Source organism: Esox lucius, chromosome 16 (assembly GCF_011004845.1).
Source record: "Esox lucius isolate fEsoLuc1 chromosome 16, fEsoLuc1.pri, whole genome shotgun sequence".
In the NCBI taxonomy this organism is placed as follows: domain Eukaryota; kingdom Metazoa; phylum Chordata; class Actinopteri; order Esociformes; family Esocidae; genus Esox; species Esox lucius.
The window spans coordinates 6,737,399-6,762,396 of record NC_047584.1 but is presented as its reverse complement, the minus strand read 5'-3'; the positions used below and the strand labels follow the sequence as shown (position 1 = coordinate 6,762,396).

Here is a 24,998-nt window from a genome sequence, read left to right as displayed (position 1 = left end):
ATTTCAGACCCAATTGCCCAGGCCTGCTGGCGTAAAGATGGAACACAGATCTACCCGCGTGGTGGACTTCACAGCCAATCAAAGGGCAAAATAAGGACTTTGTTCATCCAATCACATGACATGTCCCGTGGTGGGAGTTTTGGCTGCAAAACAGCTGGCGACACCACACAGTTTAATGTGGACATCAAAGGTGGTGCTCCACACACACCCTTTTCTACTCCATATCAGAATCTGACAGAAGCATTTACATGGTTAAAGCTTTCATCCAGCTTAATGTTTTCTCTGTGGCTTTGTCCAAACAGCAGAGCTGTCTCACCCTGGCGGTGAGAATGATGAGATATCTGATGAGTCTTCCCAAAACACTAAGGAACTCAAAGGTGATATAATGCTATTTCAACACTAGCCAAACCATTTTAACCCAACATATACATGCCACTAACAATGGTGGTGTATTTGCTAGTATATTCCATGCTTCAAAGATTATATAAACAGTGGTTTAAAATGTTTTTTGATGTTGTTAACTTCCCTATAATCCCTCAATTTCATCTCAACCCCTGCTATTTTGGCTTTAAAAACATCTTAATGTTCGGCTGATTTCCTACTAATATCCATGTTTATTGTATGTCAGTTTGTAATTCTTCATTCTTAACTGACACAAACAACAATTATGCTTGTAACAAGCAGCTTTACCATTCTTGAAGTCCATCTTATGTCTTATGTTCATCATAAAGTCTTCACCTCCCTTTCCTGCTCAAAATATGTCCCTTTTGCAATGAGCTCTTATCACAACATTGGAAAATGAATGTACGAGTGGCTAAAATGGAATGAGTGATGTATTGAGCCGAGTTCTTTCATGATGACAGTGTTGGAAAATGTACTGTTACTGTAGATCTTAAGTTTATAGACCAGCTCTTCATCTGGTCGCCACTCTTCATGGTTAACCATTGCCATCGGTTTTCTCTTAACTCATCCATGCTAACACACAATGATGTGTATTACCTTTTAGAAAAGTATTTTAAAATCAGTCACACAGAACATCAATTGAAAACCTTTCTCTGTGTGCACCACAATGTATTTAGCTGCACCTGTGATGGTCTCAGCTGACCAAGAGAATGGGAAGAACAAGTCCGTTGAAGAGGTCTCGGACCCTACTGCCAAGATCCTCCGCTACAAGGACAGCCAGCATCTTCAGCCATATAATGTAAATTCCAGGGAAACACCAAGTCTACCATCTGCAGAGCACTGCCCCACAGTGACACAAACTTTTCCGTCTGCAGAAAACTATTCCATGGAGACAGCAACTCTCCCAACAACAGATCTCTGTGGCTGCATGGAGACAGCAACTCTCCAAACAGCAGATCTCTGTGGCTCAGTGCAGACACCAACTATCCCATCGGCAATGCTCTGTGGCTCCATGGAGACAGCAACTCTCCAATCAGCAGAGCTCTATGGCTCCATGGAGACAGCAACTCTCCAATCAGCAGAGCTCTATGTCTCCATGGAGACAGCAACTCTCCAAACAGCAGGTCTCTGTGGCTCCATAGAGACAGCAACTCTCCAAACAGCAGGTCTCTGTGGCTCCATAGAGACAGAAACTATCCAAACAGCAGGTCTCTGTGGCTCCATAGAGACTGCAACTCTCCATGCAGAAGGTCTCTGTGGCTCCATGGAGACAGCAACTCTCCAAACAGCAGATCTCTGTGAATCAGTGCGGACACCAACTATTCATTCGGCAGAGCTCAATGGCTCCATGGAGACAGCAACTCATCAATCAGCAGAGCTCTATGGCTCCATGGAGAAAGCAACTCATCAATCAGCAGAGCTCTATGGCTCCATGGAGACAGCAACTTGTCAATCAGCAGAGCACAATGGCTCCATGGAGACAGCAACTTGTCAATCAGCAGAGTGCTATGGCTCCATGGAGACAGCAACTTGTCAATCAGCAGTGCACTATGGCTCCAAGGAGTCACCACGCATCCAATCAGCAGAACTATGTGGCTCTGTGGAGTTAACAACTGTCCAATCCGCAGACCACTATAGCCCCATGCATACACCAACTTACCAATCAGCAGAGGTCTTTGGTGTTATGCAGACACCAATTCTCCACTCAGCTGAGCTTTATATTTCTATGCAGCCACAAACTCATCAATCAGCTGGGCTCTATGGCTCCATACATACACCTACTCACCAATCAACAGAAGTACATGGTTCCATGGAAACAACAACTATTCAATCAGAAGACATTGGTGGCTCAAAACATACATCGACTGTCCAATCAGCAGAGGTCTGTGGCTCAAAACAGACAGCGACTCATCAATCCGCAGAGTTCTGTCCATCCATGAAGACACCAACTCTCCAATCAGCAAAGCTGTATACCTCCATGAAAACATCAACTCTCCAATCAGCAGATCTCTATGAATTGAGAGATTATGAAAGTCACTTGGATGATGATGTAGTAGCATTTAAAGTGGATAATGAAGGTGATTTAATTTGGTTGGTTTTATCAAACAAAAGAGATGGCCTAATGATGGATTTAACCAGTCTTTGCCATTTCACAATTGATACATATGCTCTTATTGCTAGCTGATACTATTATAAGACTGAAAAATAGTGAATATAATTCTTTGAGCGCTTGGGTGCGTTATAACTATTTGTCTTAAGATTGTAGATTCAAAGACTCAGTCTCATTAACTTGAATGCACAGGCATCTCAGCCTAACCAAAAAGCAAATTTTATAAATTAAGCTTATTAAAAGATTGATTTTATTTATATGATAAATGTGACATAATAAATTATATTTGCTTATTAATTTGAGATTATTGAGAGGTATTGGCATGACTAATCTTTGTAGTGAGATTTGCTCTTTAGTAACTGGAGCTATTCTGTTACTAACCCAAAAATATTTCTTAATAGTTATGCATATGTCTCTTAATACTGCATCAAACATCCCCAGCATCACCTGTGAGGATCTCAACACCTTGTGAAGCTGAGAGGAACAAATCTGTTGAAGTTGGCTATCCCATAGTGCTATGTTGTGAGATATCAGACGAACATGCCCGTGTTTTCTGGTACAAGGATGGAACACTGCTCCTTGAAGAGAACGGAATAGAAATGCAGTCAAACGGTTCCATAAGGAAAATGGTTGTGGAATCTGCAAGGCTGTCTGATGCAGGGATGTACATCTGTAATACAACAGATGATGCCTTGCAGTTTCTTGTGGATGTCAAAGGTGATATTTTATTACATTTATAATTTTCTAACAAGGCAACATATCTTTCCTCACAAATAATTTAGTGCCCCACTTTAGCCAAATGAGATAGCATATGAGACTAACACATTTTAGTTTATTACTGTAGTGCCCCTCTTGTGTCAAACAGTGTAATTTTGTCTTAAAATTGAACCTGTAACGTTTTACATATTGTGTGGGTTGAAAGGGAATAATAAAAAATATCAAATATTTGCCTAAATTCATAAATCACTTGGAGTAATTGTTGGACTGTCTATCTTTCTATGCAACCAACTCTATCACTCAGAGAGCGTGAGTGCAGTGTAATCTGGTTACATTGCTCTCAGTTATGAAGACATTACTTCACTAGGTTCTATCAAATTGCATTAGTCGGGGAGATCACTGTAACCAGATGCGCTAGCTCAACCCTGCTCTCCCTGAGTGAGAGAGTTTTGTGCAAATAGAGAAAGCTTTAAACTTCTAGCGATTTGTAAACTTTATCTAGACATGTCTCTGAGCATGTGAGTAAAATGTTATCAATCAGATCAAGAGCTATAAAATGTGTCTTTGTAGTACTACCCTGTGGTTAATATGAATGGTCTTGACTGTGTTTCAAACTATGTGTGTCCTCACAAAGGTTGCAATATTGCATGTAAACTTCTCGTAAGCACCCAAGCTTTTACTGCAATCCAAATTATATCAGGACATTCACTCAAGAATATACTAGTATTAAGGCCAGACACCACAGTCTAAAAGGTAAAAAAAATCCTTTACTCTTATCAGACTCTTATCAAAACTTTACAAATTGCAAGTATTTAGAAATACAAGATATTTTTGTATTATAAGTTTTATTTATCTAACTATTAAAATATTCAAATGAGGCTAAAGATCCTTAAATATTCACAAATTTGCATATCACGAGAATACGTTTTTCAACACATTTCTTCAAACTTGAATGTTTTTTGTTTTTCTATTACACAATGGTCAGACTTTTACAGAACAGTTTATCAAAATATTATTTAATTAAATTATTTAAAAAATAATATATATGACAGATGCATATTTTGCCTATATTTACAGATGAAATGACACGTAAAATCTAAATGACACAAGATATTCAAAAAAGCCTCTATAAGTCTGGCTATAAGACCTAAGAACCTGTGGAATGTTCTGAATGTATCTCCATTGAAGACTGGATTGGATTGGCACATGGAAAACATGTTATTTTGAGAAAATGACCGATAAATATAAGCTAATGCAATTAGAATGTACATTCCAGAAATAAGGATGATCTTTCAACACAAAATACCAGATCTACAAAGGATGTAGACATGTATGGATCAGCTAACGATATGCTCTGAAAAACAAGCTTTTGAATAATATGATTCAATATGGAAAGTTTTTTTTAAATAATGGTTGAATGTCTACATAAAACATACTAACAATAAAAAAATGTTTGCTAGGTCTTGTTGACGGAGTTGGGATAAAATTATATAAATCAAGTATTCATATAAATTATTTTCAAATTATTTGTAAATTTTATGAAAGTATGGAAGTACTAGATGAAGAAATATCCCCAAATCAGAAAATTGACAGATGGATGTGAGATTTTTACATTTTTTATTCACTGCATTGTTTTCTTCAAAGGGTGTTACATATAACATTTCTAATCTAAAATCTTTTGCCCAATTAAAATTCGAATCTTTTGGATATATAATGCTGCAGCATAAATTGATTTAAGTATGTGTGAGCTACTTTAAGAAACGGCACTGGGTTTGAGCAGGACAAACCCTGTGCCGTGAATAGCACAATATAGCAGTATAATAACGTAAACCTGAATGTACAAAAACAACGAATTAATGTTGTCAAATTACTTATTTAAAGGAAATGTATCTACATTTAATTTACATTTTATTGGCAGATGTTGGTAGCCATAAATGGTGGTGGAATGTTACAATAGGTATGGAGTCTGTCAGGCTAGTGACAGTGCTATATCACAAGGTCTTTGTTGAGGATTCTTGATAGAAAACAAGTCAATAAACATAGCAAACATTCAGTTGAAGATTATTTCAGTTTATTAACTGTTCAATAACTCAAATGTTCTCCATATTAAACCCTGTAGCTCCTCCTCTGAAGTTTTCAGCAATTTCTGAAGCTGACAAGAAAAAGTACATCAAAGCAGGCTGCCCCATTGTATTACAGTGTGAGGTCTCTGATCCAACTGCCCAGGTGTACTGGTACAAGGATGGATCAAAGCTCCTTAAGCAAAGTGGAGTAGACATGCTATCAGATGGAATTGTGAGAACTCTATTTATCCAGTCAGCACAGCTTTCTCACTCTGGAGTATACCGTTGTGAGACAAGGAATGATGTCCTCCAATTCACTGTGGAAATAGAAGGTGATGTTCAAACCATCTATTGGTGCTGCTAATTTACAAATTAATTTGTCATGACTAACTAAGGCTGCTTTGATGTAGCTTAGCATGTAACAAGAGAAATGTTACGTGTCTGCTAACATTGTGGAGCTTACTGTAGACAATAATCAGGTGATAATGAGATCCGTGAGCTTAACATCTCCCATCAATTTATTGTTAAGTGCACATATCATGTTTGCATCCTAAAAAAAGAATCATGTTACCAGTGTTGATTGGGTACCTATTTCAGCAACACTATTAGTGGATAGTCTTTTTTTAAGGTTTACACACATTAGGTATAGTCTTTGATAGTTTTTAAGGTATACACACTTTTTAAGAAAACCGATGAAATCAGAGATAAAGGGATTGTATTTGCAGTTACAAATAACTATTTTGTACACATTTTTGGCTATGAGATTAGTGCATTCATTTGTTGGTAATATGCATGTGAATATGATCACTACTGACCCTTCTGTTTAAATTATTAACTTAATCTTTAAAAATAAATTATAATCTTATGATGCCACCTCTTTGACATTTGTTGTCCCACTTGCTTGCGTCTTATCAATGTTATTTTGTCTACACCCTGTAAGCAGCTCTGAGATTTCTCAACCCCTTGACTCTTGCATTGTTCACTCTTCTGTTCTTGTCCTGTTTCTGATTTGTGTCTTGTCTTGGTTAACTGTGTCTGGAATCTAATTGTCATGTTTTTCTGTCCATTAAGTATAGTATTAATTCAGTGTTATTGCAGTTTTTATTCTTGAACTTCTTTGAATTGGTAAGTGAACCTTTTAATATCTTTCATTTCAAAACATACAACAATTAACGTGAATGTGTTTTTATGATCACTGATATAGCTCCTTCCGCGAGGTTTTCGGCACTTCCAGATGCTGAAAGAAACCAGTCCATTGAAACAGGCCGTCCAGTCCTTCTGCAATGTGAGCTCTCAGATCCAACTGCCCAGGTGTACTGGTACAAGGATGGAACCAAACTCCTATCTCAAAGTGGAATAAAAATCCAGTCATATGGGAACACCAGGACTCTATTCATCCAATCAGCTGAACGATCACATGACGGAACATATGAGTGCACAACGTCAGATGATACCATCGCATTTACACTGGAGATCAAAGGTGATTTGCGGCTTTTCTTCATGTAATAGGAGCTAATGTTCATTTCCTATAGTGGTATAGAAGATTTTATATTTGCCATAACTCAAAAAAAAAAATTTGACTAATGAGTGTTTGATCATCTAGTATGCATTTTTAATCAAGGAAGTGGACCAAATGTTTTTCTTGCAATGCAATTTCAAAGTCCTACAATTTTCTCCACACACATATTCATACCCTTTAGATCCATCACAGAAGATCCTGGAACTTCCACCAATGGAGAGGAACAAATCTGTAGAAGTTGGCTCTCCCATTGTACTGCAGTGCGAGCTGTCAGACAGTACAGGCCAAGTGTGCTGGTCTAAAGATGATATGAAACTATTTACAAAAGCTGGCCTCGACATCCAAAGTGAAGCTAATGTGAGGAGACTAGTTGTTCACTCTGCAGAGCTGTCTGACTCTGGGCTCTACTGCTGTAGTCTTGCTGATGATGCCATAACTTTCAAAGTGGACATTCAAGGTGATTTTATTATTCTTTATACCTTTTATATTAACAGTATCCTAGGGGTGTTCTTTGCTTCAAATTACTTACAAGGTCCAATAGTTATATACATACTATTGTTCAGAAGTTTTCGGGTCACTTAGAGATGTAATTGTTTTCAAAAGAAAAGGATTTTGTTGTCCATTACATTGATCAGAAATAGTGTAGACATTGTTAATGTTGTAAATGACTATTGTAGCTGCAAATGGCAGATTTTTCAAGGAATATCTACAGAGTAGGAAAATACATATTTCAGACTGGCCAATAAAAAGAAGACCAAATGAAAAGATGCAGGAGGAGTTCTTGATGCCATCTGTAAAGCATTGTGGAGGCAATGTGATGGTTTGGGGGTGTTTTGGAGATGGTGATGCGGGAGATTTGTACAGGGTAAAAGGGCTGCCCTTTGTCGCCGGTTCTGTTCGTAATTTTTATGGACAGAATTTCTAGGCGCAGCCAGGGGCCGGTGGGTGTCAGGTTTGGGGCCACACGATTTCGTCTCTGCTCTTTGCGGATAATGTTGTCGTGTTGACCCTTCAAACCAGGAATTTTAGCATGCACTGGGACGGTTTGCAGCCGAGTGTGGAGCGGTTGGGATGAAAATCAGTACTTTCAAATCCGAGGCCATGGTCCTCAGTCAGAAAAGGGTGGCTTGCCCACTTCAGGTTGGTGGAGAGTTCCTGCCTCAAGTGGAGGAGTTTAAGTATCTAGGGGTCTTGTTCACGAGTGAGGGAAGGATGGAACGGGAGATTGACAGACGGATTGGTGCTGCTTCTGCAGTAATGCGGTCGATGTATCGGTCTGTCGTGGTGAAGAAAGAGCTGAGCCGCAAGGCGAAGCTCTCGATTTACTGGTCAATCTACGTTCCTACTCTCACCTATGGTCATGAGCTTTGGGTCATGGCCGAAAGGACAAGATCCCAGATACAGGCGGCCGAAATGATGTGAGAAGCTCGGTCACCCGGGAGGAGCTCAGAGTAGAGCCGCTGCTCCTCCACACTGAGAGGGGTCAGCTGAGGTGGCTTGGGCATCTGTTCCTGATGCCTCCTGAATGCCTTCCCGGGAAGGTGTTCCGGGCCCGTCCCACCGGGAGGAGACCCCGGGGAAGACCTAGGGCACGCTGGAGGGACTATGTCTCCCGGCTGGCCTGGGAACGCCTCTGTGTCCCCCCGGAAGAGCTGGAGGAAGTGTCTAGGGAGAGGGAAGTCTGGGCATCTCTGCTTAGACTGCTGCCCCCGCGACCCGGCCCCGGATAAGCAGAAGAAGATGATGATGATGATAAAAGGGATCTTGAAGAAGTAAGGCCATCACTCCATTTTGCAACATTATGCCATACCCTGCGGACAGTGCTTGATTGGAGCCAATTCCCTCCTACAACAGGACAATGACCCAAAGCACAGCTCCAAACTATGCAAGAACTATTTAGGGAAGAAGCAGTGAGCTGGTATTCTGTCTATAGTAGAGTACATTCCAGCACAGTCACTGGATCTCAACTCTGTTGAGCAGTTGTGGGAGCAGCTTGTCCGTATGGTACAGTGCGTAAGAAATGCCCACCAAGCCAATCAAACTTGTGGGAGGTGCTTCAGGAAGCATGGGGCAAAATTTCTTCAGATTACCTCAACAAATTGACAACTAGAATGCCAAAGGTCTGCCAGGCTGTAATTGCTGCAAATGGAGGATTCCGAAAAGCAAAGTTTGGACGAAAGCAAAGTTTGGTGCTTTTGTCAAAGAAAGACGCCATTATTATTTCAATTGTCAATGGCTATGTGTCCTAATAATTTTGCTATATTTCCAAATGAAGATTTATTTCATGTATGTTTTCATGGAAAATAAGGAAATGTCTAAGTGACCCCAAAGTTTTTGAATGGTAGTGTATATTTAATCATTTAACCCTATTGTACATTTCTGCAATAATTGTACTTATAAAAAACATTTTATCAATAGTAGGTTTTCTAGGTTCCGATAACTATTCAAATTGGCCGTGGATCAAACTTTTCTCTGACCTTTTATCCAGACTATTGACCGTGAAGCTTCTGCACGTGCAGAGCACGTTCTACACATGCTTTTTTACCTCGACTTCTGTGGTGTCCTTTTCACATTTTTGGGGATGTATGGTTCATGTTTTACCACTATATTACAATTTTTTTGCTTGTCTTTTCATAAATGTTTCTTAGCTTCAAGGGATACATGTATTTTCACGAGTTAGCCTATACAGTGTTTGTTTTGGATTGTACAGCAATCGATTTATTCAGAGCATATTGTGTAATGCTGTAGCAGAAACTAATTGCGTATTTTGCTTAGCACTATTTGCTAGATTTTATGCAATACTATTATTTTCAGATATATTATGACTACTATCATTCTGATCTTGCAGTTACTGATTGATTATCTTTTATGATTATGATTTCAGTACAGTAGTCTGTGCTTTATGAGTAGAGCAGATACTGTGTGAAGAGTATGAACAGAACATGATCAGCACATGTGCCAAAGCTTCCGGATCTTCAGTCTGGGGAAAATAAATTTATCATACAGTTAGTGGAAATGTCATTGTGTTTTTTTTTTTTATTACCTTTTTTTCTATAATATAATCTTTGCATGAATATCCAAATTATTGTTTTTAAAATCCCATGTACTAAATGTGTATTTATTATCCATTAGAATGAACATGTATGAAATGCGTGGTACGAGGCCTGGCCTTTCTGGTGTTAAAAAGTAGCATGTTCTGTAGTAATACCTTATCATGCGCCTTCGGATGTACATAATCTTTTTTTTTTTTACCAACATGATAATTTAGCGTAAAACCTTAATTGAATATATTTCTTTAAATGAATTAAAGCATCCATAGCTCCACCGGTACGGTTCTCAGCTGCCCCAGAGATTGAGAGGAACAAGTCCATTGAAGCAGGCTGTCCAATTGTTCTTCACTGTGAGCTCTCAGACCCCAGTGGCCAGATCTGCTGGTACAAGGATGGAATAAAGCTTCTACCCCAATATGGAATATACTTCCAATCAGAGGGCACCATGAGGACCTTGGTTATCCAGTCAGCCACATTTTCATGCTCTGGGGTGTACAGTTGTAAAACAGCTGATGATATCAGCGAATTCTATGTGGATGTGAAAGGTGACATGAAAAGCTTTTACCTAGATGTTCAATTCCACATGCAACTAATAACTTCATGTTGAGAACCCCTGATAAACACACTATAGAAACCATGTGTTCTGAGCTCTGATATTACTGAGCCATGGTCATCGTCATTGTTTTTCCCTTCTTGTCATATTTTTCAATACTAAAGCCTTAACACCTGAAGTGGCCATCAGAGGAAACATAAAGCATGACCTGTCATCTACTCCTATTACACTACATCCTAGCAGATCCTTTCTTAACTGTCTATCTTTGCTTCAACAGGACGCTGACTTAATTGTCAGTGCTTGAAGTCAATGCATGATTGATCTATGCAAACCAGGCCACATGTCTAATAACACTTATCCTGTTATTTCATGCCACTTAACCGTTTTGCATTGTTTTCTGCAGCAGCTCCAGTGACGTTTCGTGAAATCCCTAAGGAAGAACTCTTTAAAAGTGTTGTGGAACGAGATCGTCTTTTGATGTCCTGTGAGGTGTCCAGGGAGGACGCCACTGTCCAGTGGTACAAAGATGGCTTTGAAATGGCGCCCAGTGACAACGTGTCAGTGCAAGCAGACGGCACTGTTAGGATGTTGATAATCCATTCAGCCCAGCTGTCAGACTCGGGCACATACACGTGTCGTGCCGGCGACAGCGCTTTAATGTTCAAGGTCAGCATACGAGGTAATGACAACCCAAGGACATTTCATTCTTACTAGAAATCGTTTTTTAAAGATTGCCTCAGCTGGTAACTCGATGCATTCATATGATCTTACAACAGCTATTGTGAGTTACACTTTAAAGAACTATGATTTCATTTATGATAATATTTATGACATTTACTGTGCTGTTTTCACTTACGTAAATTTCATTTACAGAGCCACCGGTGATGATTGTGTTCCCTAAAGAAGATGTCCGCCTTGACCGACATGTGCCAGAGGAGATCATTCTCAGCTGTGAACTCTCACGCCTGAATGGTCTTGTAAACTGGTTCAAGGACGGGCAAAAGCTGCAAGAAAGCGAAAACATTAAGCTTAAGATTGAGGGCCCTTACAGAAGACTGAAGATTCTCTGTAGTGGAGTCGAAGACTCTGGTGAATATGTCTGTGACACAGCTGACGATTCAAAGTTCTTTCATCTTAGCATAACTGGTAAGGGGAGAAAGTTTTGTGCAAGTTCACAGCGCTTTCTGTCAAATAAGATCCCTATTTCATCAAACCAAAACCTAATTTTCATGTTTTGGTCATGACCGTTAACTTTGCTGTCATTGTTGTCGTGCTCTTTTTCTAGAGCCTCCAGTGCGGATTGTATCTCCAAGCCAACCGCAAATGGAGCTCTGCCAGCAAACGTCTGAGAGGATGGTGCTGAGCTGTGAAATATCAAGGCCCAATGCAAAAGTGCGCTGGTATAGGGACGGACTTGAGGTGGAGGAAAATGACAACCTCATATTAGAGGTGGATGGGGTTTACAGGAGACTCATTATACCGGAGACCACGGTCAAAGATTCAGCCGAATATGTGTGCGATACAACTGATGACAACATGACATTCTTTGTCAACATTGCAGGTACACAGATGTCTACTTTCATATACATTGTTTAGGGAACTTGCTATCTAAAGTGTAGAGAAAAGATAACTTATGAATTTCAAGAAAGAAATTACAGCTAAATCGTAAAGTGTACATTTCCTTATGTTTGGGTAATTTTTTTATGCACAGAGCCCCCCGTTCGTTTTGTACGCCCTAGAAAGATGGCAAGTGGTGTGGAACGGTTTGTAGGAGACCGTTTGGTTCTTGACTGTGAGGTATCCAGATCAAATGCTGAAGTAAGCTGGAAAAAGAATAGGGAAGAAATAGAAGAGAACAGCAATGTCACCATTATTGAGGATGGCGTCACGCACCAATTAATCATCCACCACCTGACCCTGGAGGATGCTGGCCAATATGTTTGTGATGCTAAGGATGATGTAATGGACTTTCATGTCAAGATGAAAGGTAGATACATATACAGTAAACTGAATCTTAATTATCTGTTAAGGGACCTTTTGCTTTAACACTGTTTATGTCAGTTGCCATTGCTGAACTGAGCACTTAATGTCACTCCATACAGATGTATAAATTACTTATTTTTATGTTGTTTTTATTTCCAGAGCCACCTGTACAGATCCTGGGAAAGAATGATGCAAATACCGAAAAGCAGTTCTTCATATCAGATGACATTGTTTTAGTATGTGAGCTTTCGAGAGCTAACGGCACAGTCGTCTGGTACAAAAACAACAAAATAATTGATGACAATGACCGCTACTGTAGTGAGGAGCAAGGAGTTTTCCGTTCACTTGTTGTTCTGAATGCCGAGATTGAGGACTCTGGAGACTACACCTGTGATGCAGGGGATGATAAGATGGTGTTCTCTATCACAGTTAAAGGTAGTAGCTATAAATCTATACAATACATCCTTTGTGAAGCATCCACATTATATTACAAATTAGCATTGAATTGTGGTGTTAGATTAAGTTGAGGAACATTTCTCTTTTTTTTTTTTACATCAGAATCTAATATTCACCTTTTCCAGTGCCACGCCAACATCAATGTATGGTGCAATACAATTGTTTTTTTGTTTTTTACAACAGGCAGCTAATATGTTAAAACAGGCAAATTCTAAAGCCAGCTGATAATATAAATATCATTGGTTTACTCATATAATAATTAAGTCCCTATTTACGCTATTCAGGCTGTTCATAGCATTTAAAAAAAAAAATCTTTACTATTGCAAAAGCTTGTGTATTAAATGGTTAATACATTTTTATCAATAGAAAACCTGAAAGGCGAATGTGAGATTTCTAGCATGCAGTAAGAAACATTACTAGGTTTTGTGACCTTACTCTGAACAGGAAAACTTTTATGAAACAGACCAGATGATTTCAAGAGATGACAACATCACCTGTAAAAACATTAAGCATCAACTGGTTTGCTTTTTTACCTCAAACATAGGAACCTGTGGTTTTTACATTTATGTTGGGTTGTACTGGAGATGACTATAAAGTGGAACAATTTTAAAAGGATCCTTTGAAATTAAAATAAAACAATCTGCCATTTCTCTCTTTAGAGCCACCTGTGACCATCATAGGCAACTCAGGTAGCCCAGAGCATCATAGCCTGGTAGCAGGCGATGAACTCATCTTGGAGTGTGAGGTATCTCGTCCTAATGCCTTGGTCAGGTGGCTCAGGAATGGGAAGTTACTGAGTTGTGACTCTCGCACAGGGATTGACAGTGAAGGCACCATTAGAAAACTGGTTGTGTCAGGACTTCAGCCTTCAGACTCTGGAGAGTACATATTGGATGCCATTGATGACAAAATGGTAGCCCTTGTTGAGGTCCAAGGTAAAATGTTTTTTTCCCATTTTTGATGGATGTAATACAGATGTTATGTAAACTACCCATCTCATTGACATAACTAGAACATAAGGCAACAGGCTATGTTTTAATGATGGTTTACTCCTCAGAGCCCCCACTCAAGTTTGAGAACAAACAAGCAAGAACCTTCATATCTGGCTATGAAAATGAGACTGTGACACTATGTGCAGTGGTGAACCGGGAAGGCGCCAAGGCACGATGGCTTAAAGATGGCAGATTGTTGAATGGGGATAATATTCACATGTCCAGTGAGGGTAAAATGCACACCCTTAGCATCAACCCTCTGAAAACATCAGACAGTGGAGAGTACACCTGTGACATCCAAACAGATGACATGTATTTCATTGTCCAGGTCAAAGGTAAGAGCAGAAGAAACATACCCCAGTGTTTGTATTTCTTGTTCAAACTGCTTAGGAGTAAGGTTTACCTTAAACACAGTATGTATATTGATCTAGTAAACAATGTTTTCCTAGAAATGAAAGTGAAATTCTCCCGACCGCTGGAGAACGTTACAGCCCTGAAAGACAGCACTCTCACACTGCGATGTGAAGTGAACAAACCGAAAGGAGATGTTCAGTGGCTTAAAGATGGCCAGGAGATTAAGCCCAACCGTCGACATACCATAAGGGCGCAGGGCCGGGAGCGAAGCTTCACTATCCACCAGCTAGCGCTGGATGATGCTGGGGAATACGTCTGTGAATCCACAGACGATAGGACTTTTGCCAAAGTTGATGTTGAATGTAAGAATATGTGCAATTGCTAAATCTAACATTTGAAATAGTTGCATTAATGCTAATCTGGTGATAATCCCAATATTTTTTGTTTCATTGTCAACACGTCAAAAAGTCCTGTTAACTCAAAATGTTTGTTCTGTCCTTTAGTACCTCCACCAATTGTCGAGTTTATCGCAGAGCTACACAATATCACTGTACTGGAGGGGGAAGATGCTACATTTAAATGTATGGTTTCACCAGAAGACACTAAGCTAGTGTGGTGTTTGAACAGCCAGCCCATAGCTCCAAATGAGAGATTCGTCATTTCAAGTAATGGATTGTGCCACATGCTGTGCATTTACAACTGCCAGGTCTTAGACAGTGCCAAGGTGACTGCCGAGGCAGAAGGGTTGGTGTCTGAGGCAAACCTCCAGGTCCAAGGTAAGATAGCACTGGATAACATTGTGCTAGCTGCAAGAATAGTTATATAGTTGAAAATATTAAATACTATATATATATCGAATACAGTAGTACAGTAAATGTTGTTGTCTGTTATTAGAGACATATTTTTCAATTACACATTTACAATAACTATATGCTACTTCTGATTTCTTAAAGTTTAAGAGACCAAGTCAAAGATCGCTTTGGTTAGTTATTTTAGGTCCTTATTTTAAATCACTTTATAGCTAACATGAGAATGAGTGCAACAGTGTGCTCTGCGAAAAGCCTGTTTAATGTCATGTCAACGTATTTTAGATAAATAATGACCTCTTCAAACAAGCTCAAATTGTTGAAGAGGCGTCTTTGACGACTGGAGCTTAACAGCTTCTCCTGTTAGAATTCCTTGAGTAACTGACAGTGACAAGTGGTGACTATGACGCGATACAACACTCATGGAAACCAGGTTTATTATGAGGATACAGCATTGCCTTTCTCAAGCAGAACGTATACTACATTGTTGTTGACTTACTATATCCTTATCATAATGTATTATTTTAATGTAGCTTTCAAAGCTGTTTTTAATCACTGTGTACTGTATGCCACTGCCTATTAAATTCCATACTGGAGTCATACATGTTGCTTTACACACAGCAATTGTGGGTATATTTTTTCAGAACAACAGGTGTTGTTCACCAGAACCATGGCACCTGTTGTGGCTGAGGAATTCGGGGAGGCTACCCTGGAAGTGGAGGTGTGCCTGGAGTCCGGAGAGGTGCAATGGATGAGGCAGGGTGTCGTCATCCACCCGGGGCCAAAGTTCACCTTGAAGCAAAATGGACAACGACGAAGCCTCACCATCCACAAGCTCGCCCTCACTGACCGGGGCATTTACAGCTGCGAAACGCTCCACGACCGCACGCAAGCCCAGCTTACTGTGGAACGTGAGTGTGAATGTATTCTCATCATGCATTGTTATTCGTTTGTTTACCTCCTCTGCTGGCGATGTTGCTTTCATTCGCTGCCGCTATTGTTATGGTTGTCACTTTTGAGGCAAACTCTGAGTATGAGTAATTTGAGCAAAGGGGTCCCGAGCAGAAGTCATTCCTCAGTGATGATGGACGCAAACAGGTGACCGGCAGACAGACCGCTAGATGACCGCTGTTTCCCAGGGAGCAGATTTCTTTATTTACACATGACCACTGGAGCCATGGTAATTTCATTAAGCATGTGAAAGGGAAATCGAATAGGAATCTAGAAGGAAGGAACTGTTAAAGCCCCTTTTGCTTGGCTGTGAAGATGTAGATGTTATTAGACAATCTCTAGGATTAGTCACACCCGAGCACAGTTCTCTGAGAGGAAATTCACATTGTTTAGTACTGCGGATACAATGGCTGTTTTAACCCCAAAGGGTCTTATAGTTGAGGTGTACTGTAGCTCTTTGAACTTCAGCTTTTCTACTTGTTTTGTGGGTGAGTTAAAGCTGTGAGCTACAGGTGGGTTAAAGCTTGTCCTTTTAACCAGAGCATGAGCGGCAAGGGGACAGTTTGGACTGTTGTTGGCACCTCTTATGAATTTGGAGCTCCTCTCATTGCATCTAAATTTATGCACTGGCCTTCAAAATATAGGTTGTCATCGGTTCTCGAAAATAAACTCTTCTTTTCCATGGGGAATGCCAGTCGGTTTGAATGTAAAAATATTGGCAGATTCAAAATTATCTTTGGTGTGTTTGAATGATACAATAGTTTCCAGCCAACGTGCGTCATATTTGTCAAAATTTACCACACATTTTATAACACAACTCATTCTTTGGGTTACGCTTTAAGAACAATTCATAATGTTTGCAAGTACAGGGGATCACAAGAACACATGAGAACACCCAGTTTCCTAAGAACCTTGAAGAACCAATCACAAACATGTAATGACAGCAGCAAATGTAGTAACCAAGGCAATTGCCCCGCAATAAAAGATTGCCACAATCACCTCCTTCTTCACCCATCTTCCTGTCCAGACTTTTCTATTAAAACTACCCTCTACTACATTAATTCTGTTCCCCTGCTTAAAAATTTAAAATAGCTAGGAAGTACAACTTTACTTTTTGAGGCTATGATTTTTTCTCCTGTCATCTGTTGTAGCTAGCAGCCTAGATTTTCTACCTGCAAGGGAATATTTCCTAGTTGCGCTTTACTTTTGCTCTTGCAAAACCCAGCGAAGTCAGCAGGCCTCTCAGCTATCCTCCATGGTTGTAGCCGGTCGATCTTGGCATCTGAAACTCCTCTAGGGGCATTGTCAGCAAACCTGTTGCTCACAGACTGGGTTTAATTCACAATAAATATTGTTATGCTTCTTGTAACTTTGGGAAATTGTGAAAAGTTTAAGGATAGGGGTTAGGGGTTTTTCATTGTTAAAATAATAACAGTGAAAAAATTATAACAGCTTTAACACCACACCACGGTATGTAAAAACCTTCTGTCATTTTATATAGGAGGCAAGAAGCTAACAGTGACTTTCACCGCTGTTAGGCATTTGATCTCTATACTGTCATTTTATATAGGAAGCATTTTATCTCTATATTGCTATATTGGTTGCCTTTACCTTTGCCAGTGAACTGCCGGCATTGTCAATTCAAAACAACCAACGTGTGGACCATATTATGTCCACACTACGTAAAATCCATACAACAAATGCAAAATCACTGGTTGGCAACGTCTTTCATTTCTTCATTTTGTTTTAACATAGATACAACAGATAACTACCAAGAGTTGACTGCATTGTTTTCAGAGAGTACCAGCACCAGACCTGCTGACTGGTTGCACTGCTGCTTGCCAAGCTTCCACCAGTAAGGACAGCCATACTGAGCTATTTCTACCTGCTGAGCTCTCATCAGCATCTCATCATAATATCCATTGCTAAGTAAACCAAGCATTACACAGGTTTTGTCTATCACACCTATTTCTAAATGGGAGTGGGATATTCCACTCTGAAATAGACTACAGAAATATACTAAACACTGCTCCTGATATGCCCTTTGGTCTTTCATCCTGCACATGACTGGACTGTTATAGTGAGCTGCCACATAAGAATATGTAAGAAGTACATTTTGAAGCAAACAAGCTTAATCTGACCTAAAGACTGTAATATATACCAATGCCAATTCAAAGTCAATGCGCCTTCTGTGGTGTTTACTGTCCTCTGTGTTTGGACCTCTGGGGGCTAGGACAAAACTGGTTTGATGCGTGTGTTTCGTACATCGCACATGTCATCAAAACAAGTAATTGAAAGCGAACATAGATATTACATAACCATAACTGACAAACATTCATGTTTAGTTGTATTTCCTTAAAAAACAGGCTACCATATGTGGCTCATCAGTGACATCATAAAACTGGGGTTAGTAATGTAAACAAAATGCTTATTTAAAGAGCTTTGAAAAATAAATGTAATTGATAGATTTGAGATTTAAAGTACATAGAGTAAATACATACTATATGAAATAACAGATGCGTGAATCCAACAATTTTATAAGAGAGGCTAAGATCACATATCTCACTTATTTTATATCTCTGGTTCCTTCCTGTCTGTTTTTCTTTTCTTGCCAACTGCCTCTGCTTGCCATGTGTGGTCTTGGCTATGCTGAAGTAAAATTACTTTGTGACAACTGCTAGTATAAAAATGGCATCATACTGTACACATGATCTGTTTGTCCCTGTCTGAAACATTTACAGTATCTCACAAAAGTGAGTGCAAATATTTGATTATATCTTTTGTGACAATACTGAAGAAAGACTCTTTGCTACAATGTAAAGTAGTGAATGTACAGCTTGTGTAACAGTGTACATTTGCTGTCCCCTCAAAATAAGCACACAGCACACAGCCATTAATGTCTAAAACGCTGGCAACAAAAGTGAGTACACCCCTAAGTGAAAATGTCCAAATTGGGCCCAATTAGCCATTTTCCCTCCCTGGTGTCATGTGATTCGTTAGTGTTACAAGGTCTCAGGTGTGAATGGGGAGCAGGTGTGTTAAATTTGGTGTTATCGCTCTCAGACTCCCTCATACTGGTAACTGGAAGCTCAACATGGCACCTCATGGCAAAGAACCCTCTGAGGATCTGAAAAAAAGAATTGTTGCTCTACATAAAGATGGCCTTGACTATATGAAGATTGCCAAGACCCTGAAACTGAGCTGCAGCACGGTGGCCAAGACCATACAGCGGTTTAACAGGACAGGTTCCACTCAGAACAGGCCACGCCATGGACGACCATAGACCATCAGCGTCATATGCAGAGGTTGTCTTTGGGAAATAGATGTATGAGTGCTGCCAGCATTGCTGCAGAGGTTGAAGGGGTGGGGGGGTCAGCCTGTCAGTGCTCAGACCATACGCCGCACACTGCATCAAGTTGGTCTGCATGGCTGTCGTCCCAGAAGGAAGCCTCTTCTAAAGATGATGCACAAGAAAGCCTGCAAACAGTTTGCTGAAAACAAGCAGACTAAGGACGTTGATTACTGGAACCATGTCCTGTGGTCTGATGAGACCAAGATAAACTTATTTGGTTCAGATGGTTTCAAGCGGGTGTGTCGCCAACCAGGTGAGGAGTACAAAGACAAGTGTGTCTTGCCTACAGTCAAGCATGGTGGTGGGAGTGTCATGGTCTGGGGCTGCATGACTGCTGCCGGGCACTGGGGAGCTACAGTTCATTGAGGGAACCATGAATGCCAACATGTACTGTGACATACTGAAGCAGAGCATGACGGAGACTGGGCCGCAGGGCAGTATTCCAACATGATAACGACCCCAAATACACCTCCCAGACGACCACTGTCTTGCTCAGAAGCTGAGGGTAAAGGTGATGGACTGGCCAAGCATGTCTCCAGACCTAAACCCTATTGAGCATCTGTGGGGCATCCTCAAATGGAAGGTGGAGGAGCGCAAGATCTCTAACATCCACCAGCTCCATGATGTCGTCAGTGGCACCCTGTGAAGCGCGGGTGAACTCCATGCCGAAGAGGGTTAAGGCAGTGCTGGAAAATAATGGTGGCCACACAAAATATTGACAGTTTAGGCCCATTTTCACTTAGAGGTGTACTTTTGTTCCCAGCGGTTTAGACATTAATGGCTGTGTGTTGTGTTATTTTGAGGGGACAGCAAATTTACACTGTTATACAAGCTGTACACTCACTGCTTTACATTGCAGCAATGTGTAACTTCTTCAGTGTTGTCACATGAAAAGATATAATAAAGTATTTGCAGAAATGTGAAGGGTTTATTCACTTTTGTGAGATACTGTACATCTGGTGTTTTAATTAGAAATGACTTACGTCATCCATAAATGTAAGTGGTTAATACCTTAATGGTGAGTTAAAATACTAATTAAGGATTCAACAAAGTAGCTTCTTGAACCCTATTGTATTTCTTAACATTGGTTTTTATTTTCTTCAGCCTCCGCCATTTAAAATGAATGTGGACATATTTGTGAGATGGCCTACATAGTTGAGTGTTGGTAGAATTGAAAATGGCACTGCTCTGCCGCGTTCCATCCAATACGATGCCAACTGGCCATATTCAGTAGTAGCCTGATAAGTAATATGCTGGGATATTTTCAAAACAACACACTCCTCACCCCATGAGAAGTAAATTGCAACATTTGGTGTATACGGTAACGTTGGCATGTATTAACTTTCTCCATATTTGGTTGTGTTATTGACAGTTTTATCTGTTTATAGAAAAAAAAGTGCCAATTTGTTGAAATTGTTTATGTACATAAGTATTTAGTAGTTTGTAGAATCACCTTTGGCAGCAGTCACATCTTCTATGACTCTACCAGCTTTTGAAACCTGGATTTGGGCAGTTCCTAACATTCTTCTTTGCAGATTCTCTTATCACGTTTCCCTAAAGTTTTTAAAATGGCAAACACTAGGAAGAGTCTTGGTGATTCCAAACCTTTTCCATTTCACAATAATGTGCTCCTGGCAAGTGTAGAGGTCAGGTAAGCTACCAAGAGGCCAATGGCAACTCTAAAGGAGTTACGGTCTTCCAAACGTGAGCTGGGAGACAACAGTGCATACAATGTCAATATCCCAGGTGCTTCACCCAAGTGACATTTACAGGAGAGTCACAAAAAGACAAAAACATCTTCCATCAAATCTCAGATTAAGTTTGCTAGAGCGCATGTGGGAGTCTCAGAGACCAAGTGGTGGAAGAGGATTCTATAAAAGGATTGAACCAAAATAGAGCTTACTGGCTTTGACGCCAAGAGCTATATTTGGAGCAGGCCTACCACCACAAATCATCCTAAGATCACCGTTCCTACTGTGAAGCAGGGTGGTGGGAGCATCATGCTATGGGGATGCTTCTCGGTGTTACAGCTTGTGAAGATAGAGGGCAAAACGGATGCAACAATGTACAGATAAATCTAAGTAGTCAAAGCGTGCACCTCAGTATTGAGAATATTTCAAAAGAGTTGAAAATGCCTGTTCACCAAAACTCCCCACCCAACTTGATGGAACTTGAGCAATTTTGCAATGACGAATGGACAAACATTTATGTTTCCAGATGTGCAAATCTGGTAGAGAATTATTGATTATTAAAACTTTTTTGTGTTGATCAGTGGCAAAAACTCTTAAATCCTTTTGATTTCATGTTTTAACACAATAAAAAGTCCAAAGAGCTGAATACTTTAGACTGTACATTACAAATTTCAATTGCAGTTTTCAATAAATTTGCCAACATTTCTACAGACAGTTTTTTTGCTTTGTCATTATGTTTATTGTTGGTAGATTAATAGAAAAAAGTATTGTATCAATTTATAAATTAATTCAATAGCACAACAAAATGTGGAGAAAGTGAACTGGTCTGAATACAATCTGAAGGCACTGTCAGTCCACCACCATTTATGCAACACATTGTACTTTAGGATCTATAAAATCCGACATGGATGAATTTTCCCACAATTTTGATTATTAAAAACACTTGAATATGGGATGGGATCACCTATGTCCGTAACTTGACGTATAGCATGAAGGGATACGATTTTACCAACACTATATTTTCAGGCAGTGTCTAATCAGGCAAATATATTTAGAATGTTATAAAATATATTTAACATGTTCACACCCTAACCCTAACCCCTTTCCAGAGATTGTATGAGAATTCCAAGTTCATTGGCTAATAGCGGAATTTTCCTTTGATGTTTTGGAACTGGGTTAAGGAGTAGAGTAAGTCATATTGGGGAAATGTCAAATTTCCCTTCATTGTGGGAGAGTGGGTTCACTGCCGAAACCAGAAAAAAGCTGTTTGCAGCTGTAATTAAATGTCTGTGCATGTTCTTATTGATTTTGGATAATTCTATTCACTTTTCTATTCACTTTTCTATTCACAGCGAGAAAAATCTCAATATCAAAAGGACTCAGTGATATCCAAACTATTGAGCGTGAAACAGCATCCTTCGAGGTGGAGTTGTCTCACAGTAACGTAGCAGCCACTTGGCTAAAGGATGGGAACCTGCTAAAATCCAACAACCACTGGCGTATGAGTGCAAAGGGGCGTGTCCACAGCCTCACCATCTCCAACCTTACCTTGGACGACACAGGCACTTTTGTGTTCTCTGTAGAAAATCTGAAAACATCTGCTAGGCTCATTGTTAAAGGTAGGTCAGAAAAAACAACTTGTTCACTTGTTTGCTCAGTGATGGAGAACGACAGTATTTTCTCATTATATACTGGGTAATTAAATAATATTTAGTAAATATTTTTTGTATACATTTGCATAACTGTCAAAACAGCATGTGTGCTAGCTAAAAGTTGCTAGTTTTCAAGAAATTACTTATCTGCATCAGAATATGCCACCATTCAAAACTTTGCAATATGCTGTCTTTTTTTAACAAACTAATGCTAGTTAATGACAACAATGCCATCTAAAGTATATTTGACCATGTGATGATGATGGCAAAGTTGAAAGTAATGTAATCATATTTCCAAGCCCCAATAGTATGTTAAGTTGATATCAGTTCACTTTAAGAATTAGGAAGAATGTCTGCAATACATTCCTATCCATGAAGGCGCAGACAGGTATTTCGGCAAGAAGCCACTGTCTATAATTCCACTGACGACAGCAAACACAGTAATATCCTCATCCAAATCAAACATAGCATCGTCGTTAAACCCCTTCAGCATAGTCATTACAAGTTGCCTTCACTAATGTTAGCTACAGTACTTCCCTCAATGTACTTCAGAACAGTACAGTGCTAGACAAGCAGGACATTACCCCTTACATTGCGTCATGATGTGTTGTGCTTCTGCTATGCTCCATTTTCACTTTGGAACAAACACTCATTAGACCAATGATATAAGTCATTTCTGCTATCATTCTATTTGAAATTAGCCTGGTAGTTTAGTAAAATGTAGATTTTTTGACCGAGGTAAATTTGGTTTTATATTCAGACATTCAAAAGACTTCGCCAGTGGCCATAAAAATCTATAACTAATTGATTGATTGTCACAGAAACATATTGATTGGTTTATTAAATATTTATGACTTTATGCACATTTATTAAATCTGAACCATAATTATGCTACTCCCTGATAGAATACATCATATGTAGTTTGTGTTTATTGCCTTGCAGTTGCTAACGTCATATATCCTTAGGCAATTGCCTTCTGGTTCCACAGTCAACACACCGCTCACTTAGAACGAGGGGAATCAAGGAATTGACTCAAATATCAGTACTGGTCAGGAAAAAACTAAGCTAGACATCTAGACTCAGATTATTTTGAAACACTTTTTTGTCGTTGTGTCTACTATGGCCTACTGAAAACGACGAAACCACTAGATTACACTGGAGAAATTCAATTTTCCCAATATTTTATTTATTTCGATAATGTTACACCAAGAAATTCCAGAAGCAGGGAGTGAATGAGAGCTTATTTTGATGATCTATGAGATACACAGTAACAGCTCCTCCAGGAGAATAAGGCAACCATTGTTTTTCCCTTGCAAAGAGGTTGACAAAGTTTAGTAGATAATAGTCTTGGAAGTTTATCTTATATAACTATAATGTCATATGCCCTGTGTATTTTTACCTTGTCAGATTGTATGATAAACCTACCCCTGACTTAACTAGATTTAACCTCTGGCATAACCCTAACCTTTGGTTACTAGCCCAACACTTACTAACCACTAAACTATCTGTTGGACACAGATATTTACAAGATAACATTCCTACTAAAATAAAGACTGAAAGTATCAAGACCAGGCTGAATGAAAAAACAATGCTGCTGCTTTGTAGAAGCGAAGCGTTTAGTATAAAACATTGTGTTTAGTATAAAACATTGCAATCTCACATGCCGCATTGTAATTACTGCACCTGCCAGTCTGATTAAGTGAACAAAATAAGCATATCGTTACTTTCTTTAAATTAGTCTGAAATTAAGTTCATATTACAAATAAAATATCAACACCAAATAGGCCATTGTTCCACTTTGAAATAGGTTAATGGCTTCTGACAATAGGCCTAGTGAAATTAGTCGTTTTGATTAATCTGTCTGATATATTTTAAAGTTGCTAGTGTATTCACACACCATGACATTGACATTACATTTTAATTTGCTGTCGTTCACTTTAAAACCTCAAGCCCAGGTACACCATACAGTATATTTAGCCAAATAATGGGACATCTCTTCTTCAACAAAGAAATGGAAATGGCGACCATTATATATTTGCATTACAGAGAATAATTCTACAAATTGTATTACTTTATGACAGTCAAGTACTAGGTTTGTAATACCCAAGTCACCTTACATCCAGTATGTAGTGGTGTCTTAATGAAGTAGACTGACACAATCACCTTCATTTTGATTGCAGAGCCACCAGTGACAATCATAAAAAAACTGGAGGATTTGAGCTTTCCAGAAGGGGCTATGGCATCAATGGATTGTGAGCTTTCAAGGCCAAATGCAGAGGTTAAATGGATGAAGGTAAACAATTCATAACCTTTAAATCCTATAATTGTATTATTTAGTTAGTATCAT

General features: G+C 39.4%; 1 protein-coding gene across 6 annotated transcripts in view; it reads left to right on the top strand.

Annotated features, from left to right (window-relative positions):
• The window catches only part of obsl1b (obscurin like cytoskeletal adaptor 1b), a 42,794-nt gene that overhangs the window by 13,054 nt on the left and 4,742 nt on the right, over positions 1–24,998 (top strand). For 3 of the 6 annotated variants that reach the window (XM_020054503.3, XM_020054502.3, XM_020054501.3), the window contains 17 exons: positions 2,954–3,229; positions 5,349–5,624; positions 6,497–6,772; positions 6,993–7,268; positions 10,122–10,406; positions 10,818–11,093; positions 11,288–11,560; positions 11,700–11,975; positions 12,126–12,401; positions 12,557–12,832; positions 13,513–13,788; positions 13,911–14,180; positions 14,295–14,561; positions 14,703–14,975; positions 15,650–15,916; positions 22,352–22,618; positions 24,832–24,944. In XM_020054503.3, coding sequence (XP_019910062.2) covers positions 2,954–3,229; positions 5,349–5,624; positions 6,497–6,772; positions 6,993–7,268; positions 10,122–10,406; positions 10,818–11,093; positions 11,288–11,560; positions 11,700–11,975; positions 12,126–12,401; positions 12,557–12,832; positions 13,513–13,788; positions 13,911–14,180; positions 14,295–14,561; positions 14,703–14,975; positions 15,650–15,916; positions 22,352–22,618; positions 24,832–24,944 — 4,499 coding nt within the window. Of the gene's footprint in view, positions 1–302; positions 378–2,953; positions 3,230–5,348; positions 5,625–6,496; positions 6,773–6,992; positions 7,269–10,121; positions 10,407–10,817; positions 11,094–11,287; positions 11,561–11,699; positions 11,976–12,125; positions 12,402–12,556; positions 12,833–13,512; positions 13,789–13,910; positions 14,181–14,294; positions 14,562–14,702; positions 14,976–15,649; positions 15,917–22,351; positions 22,619–24,831; positions 24,945–24,998 lie in introns of all 6 variants that reach the window. The other 3 variants (XM_020054506.3, XM_020054505.3, XM_020054504.3) reach the window with 2 other exon arrangements.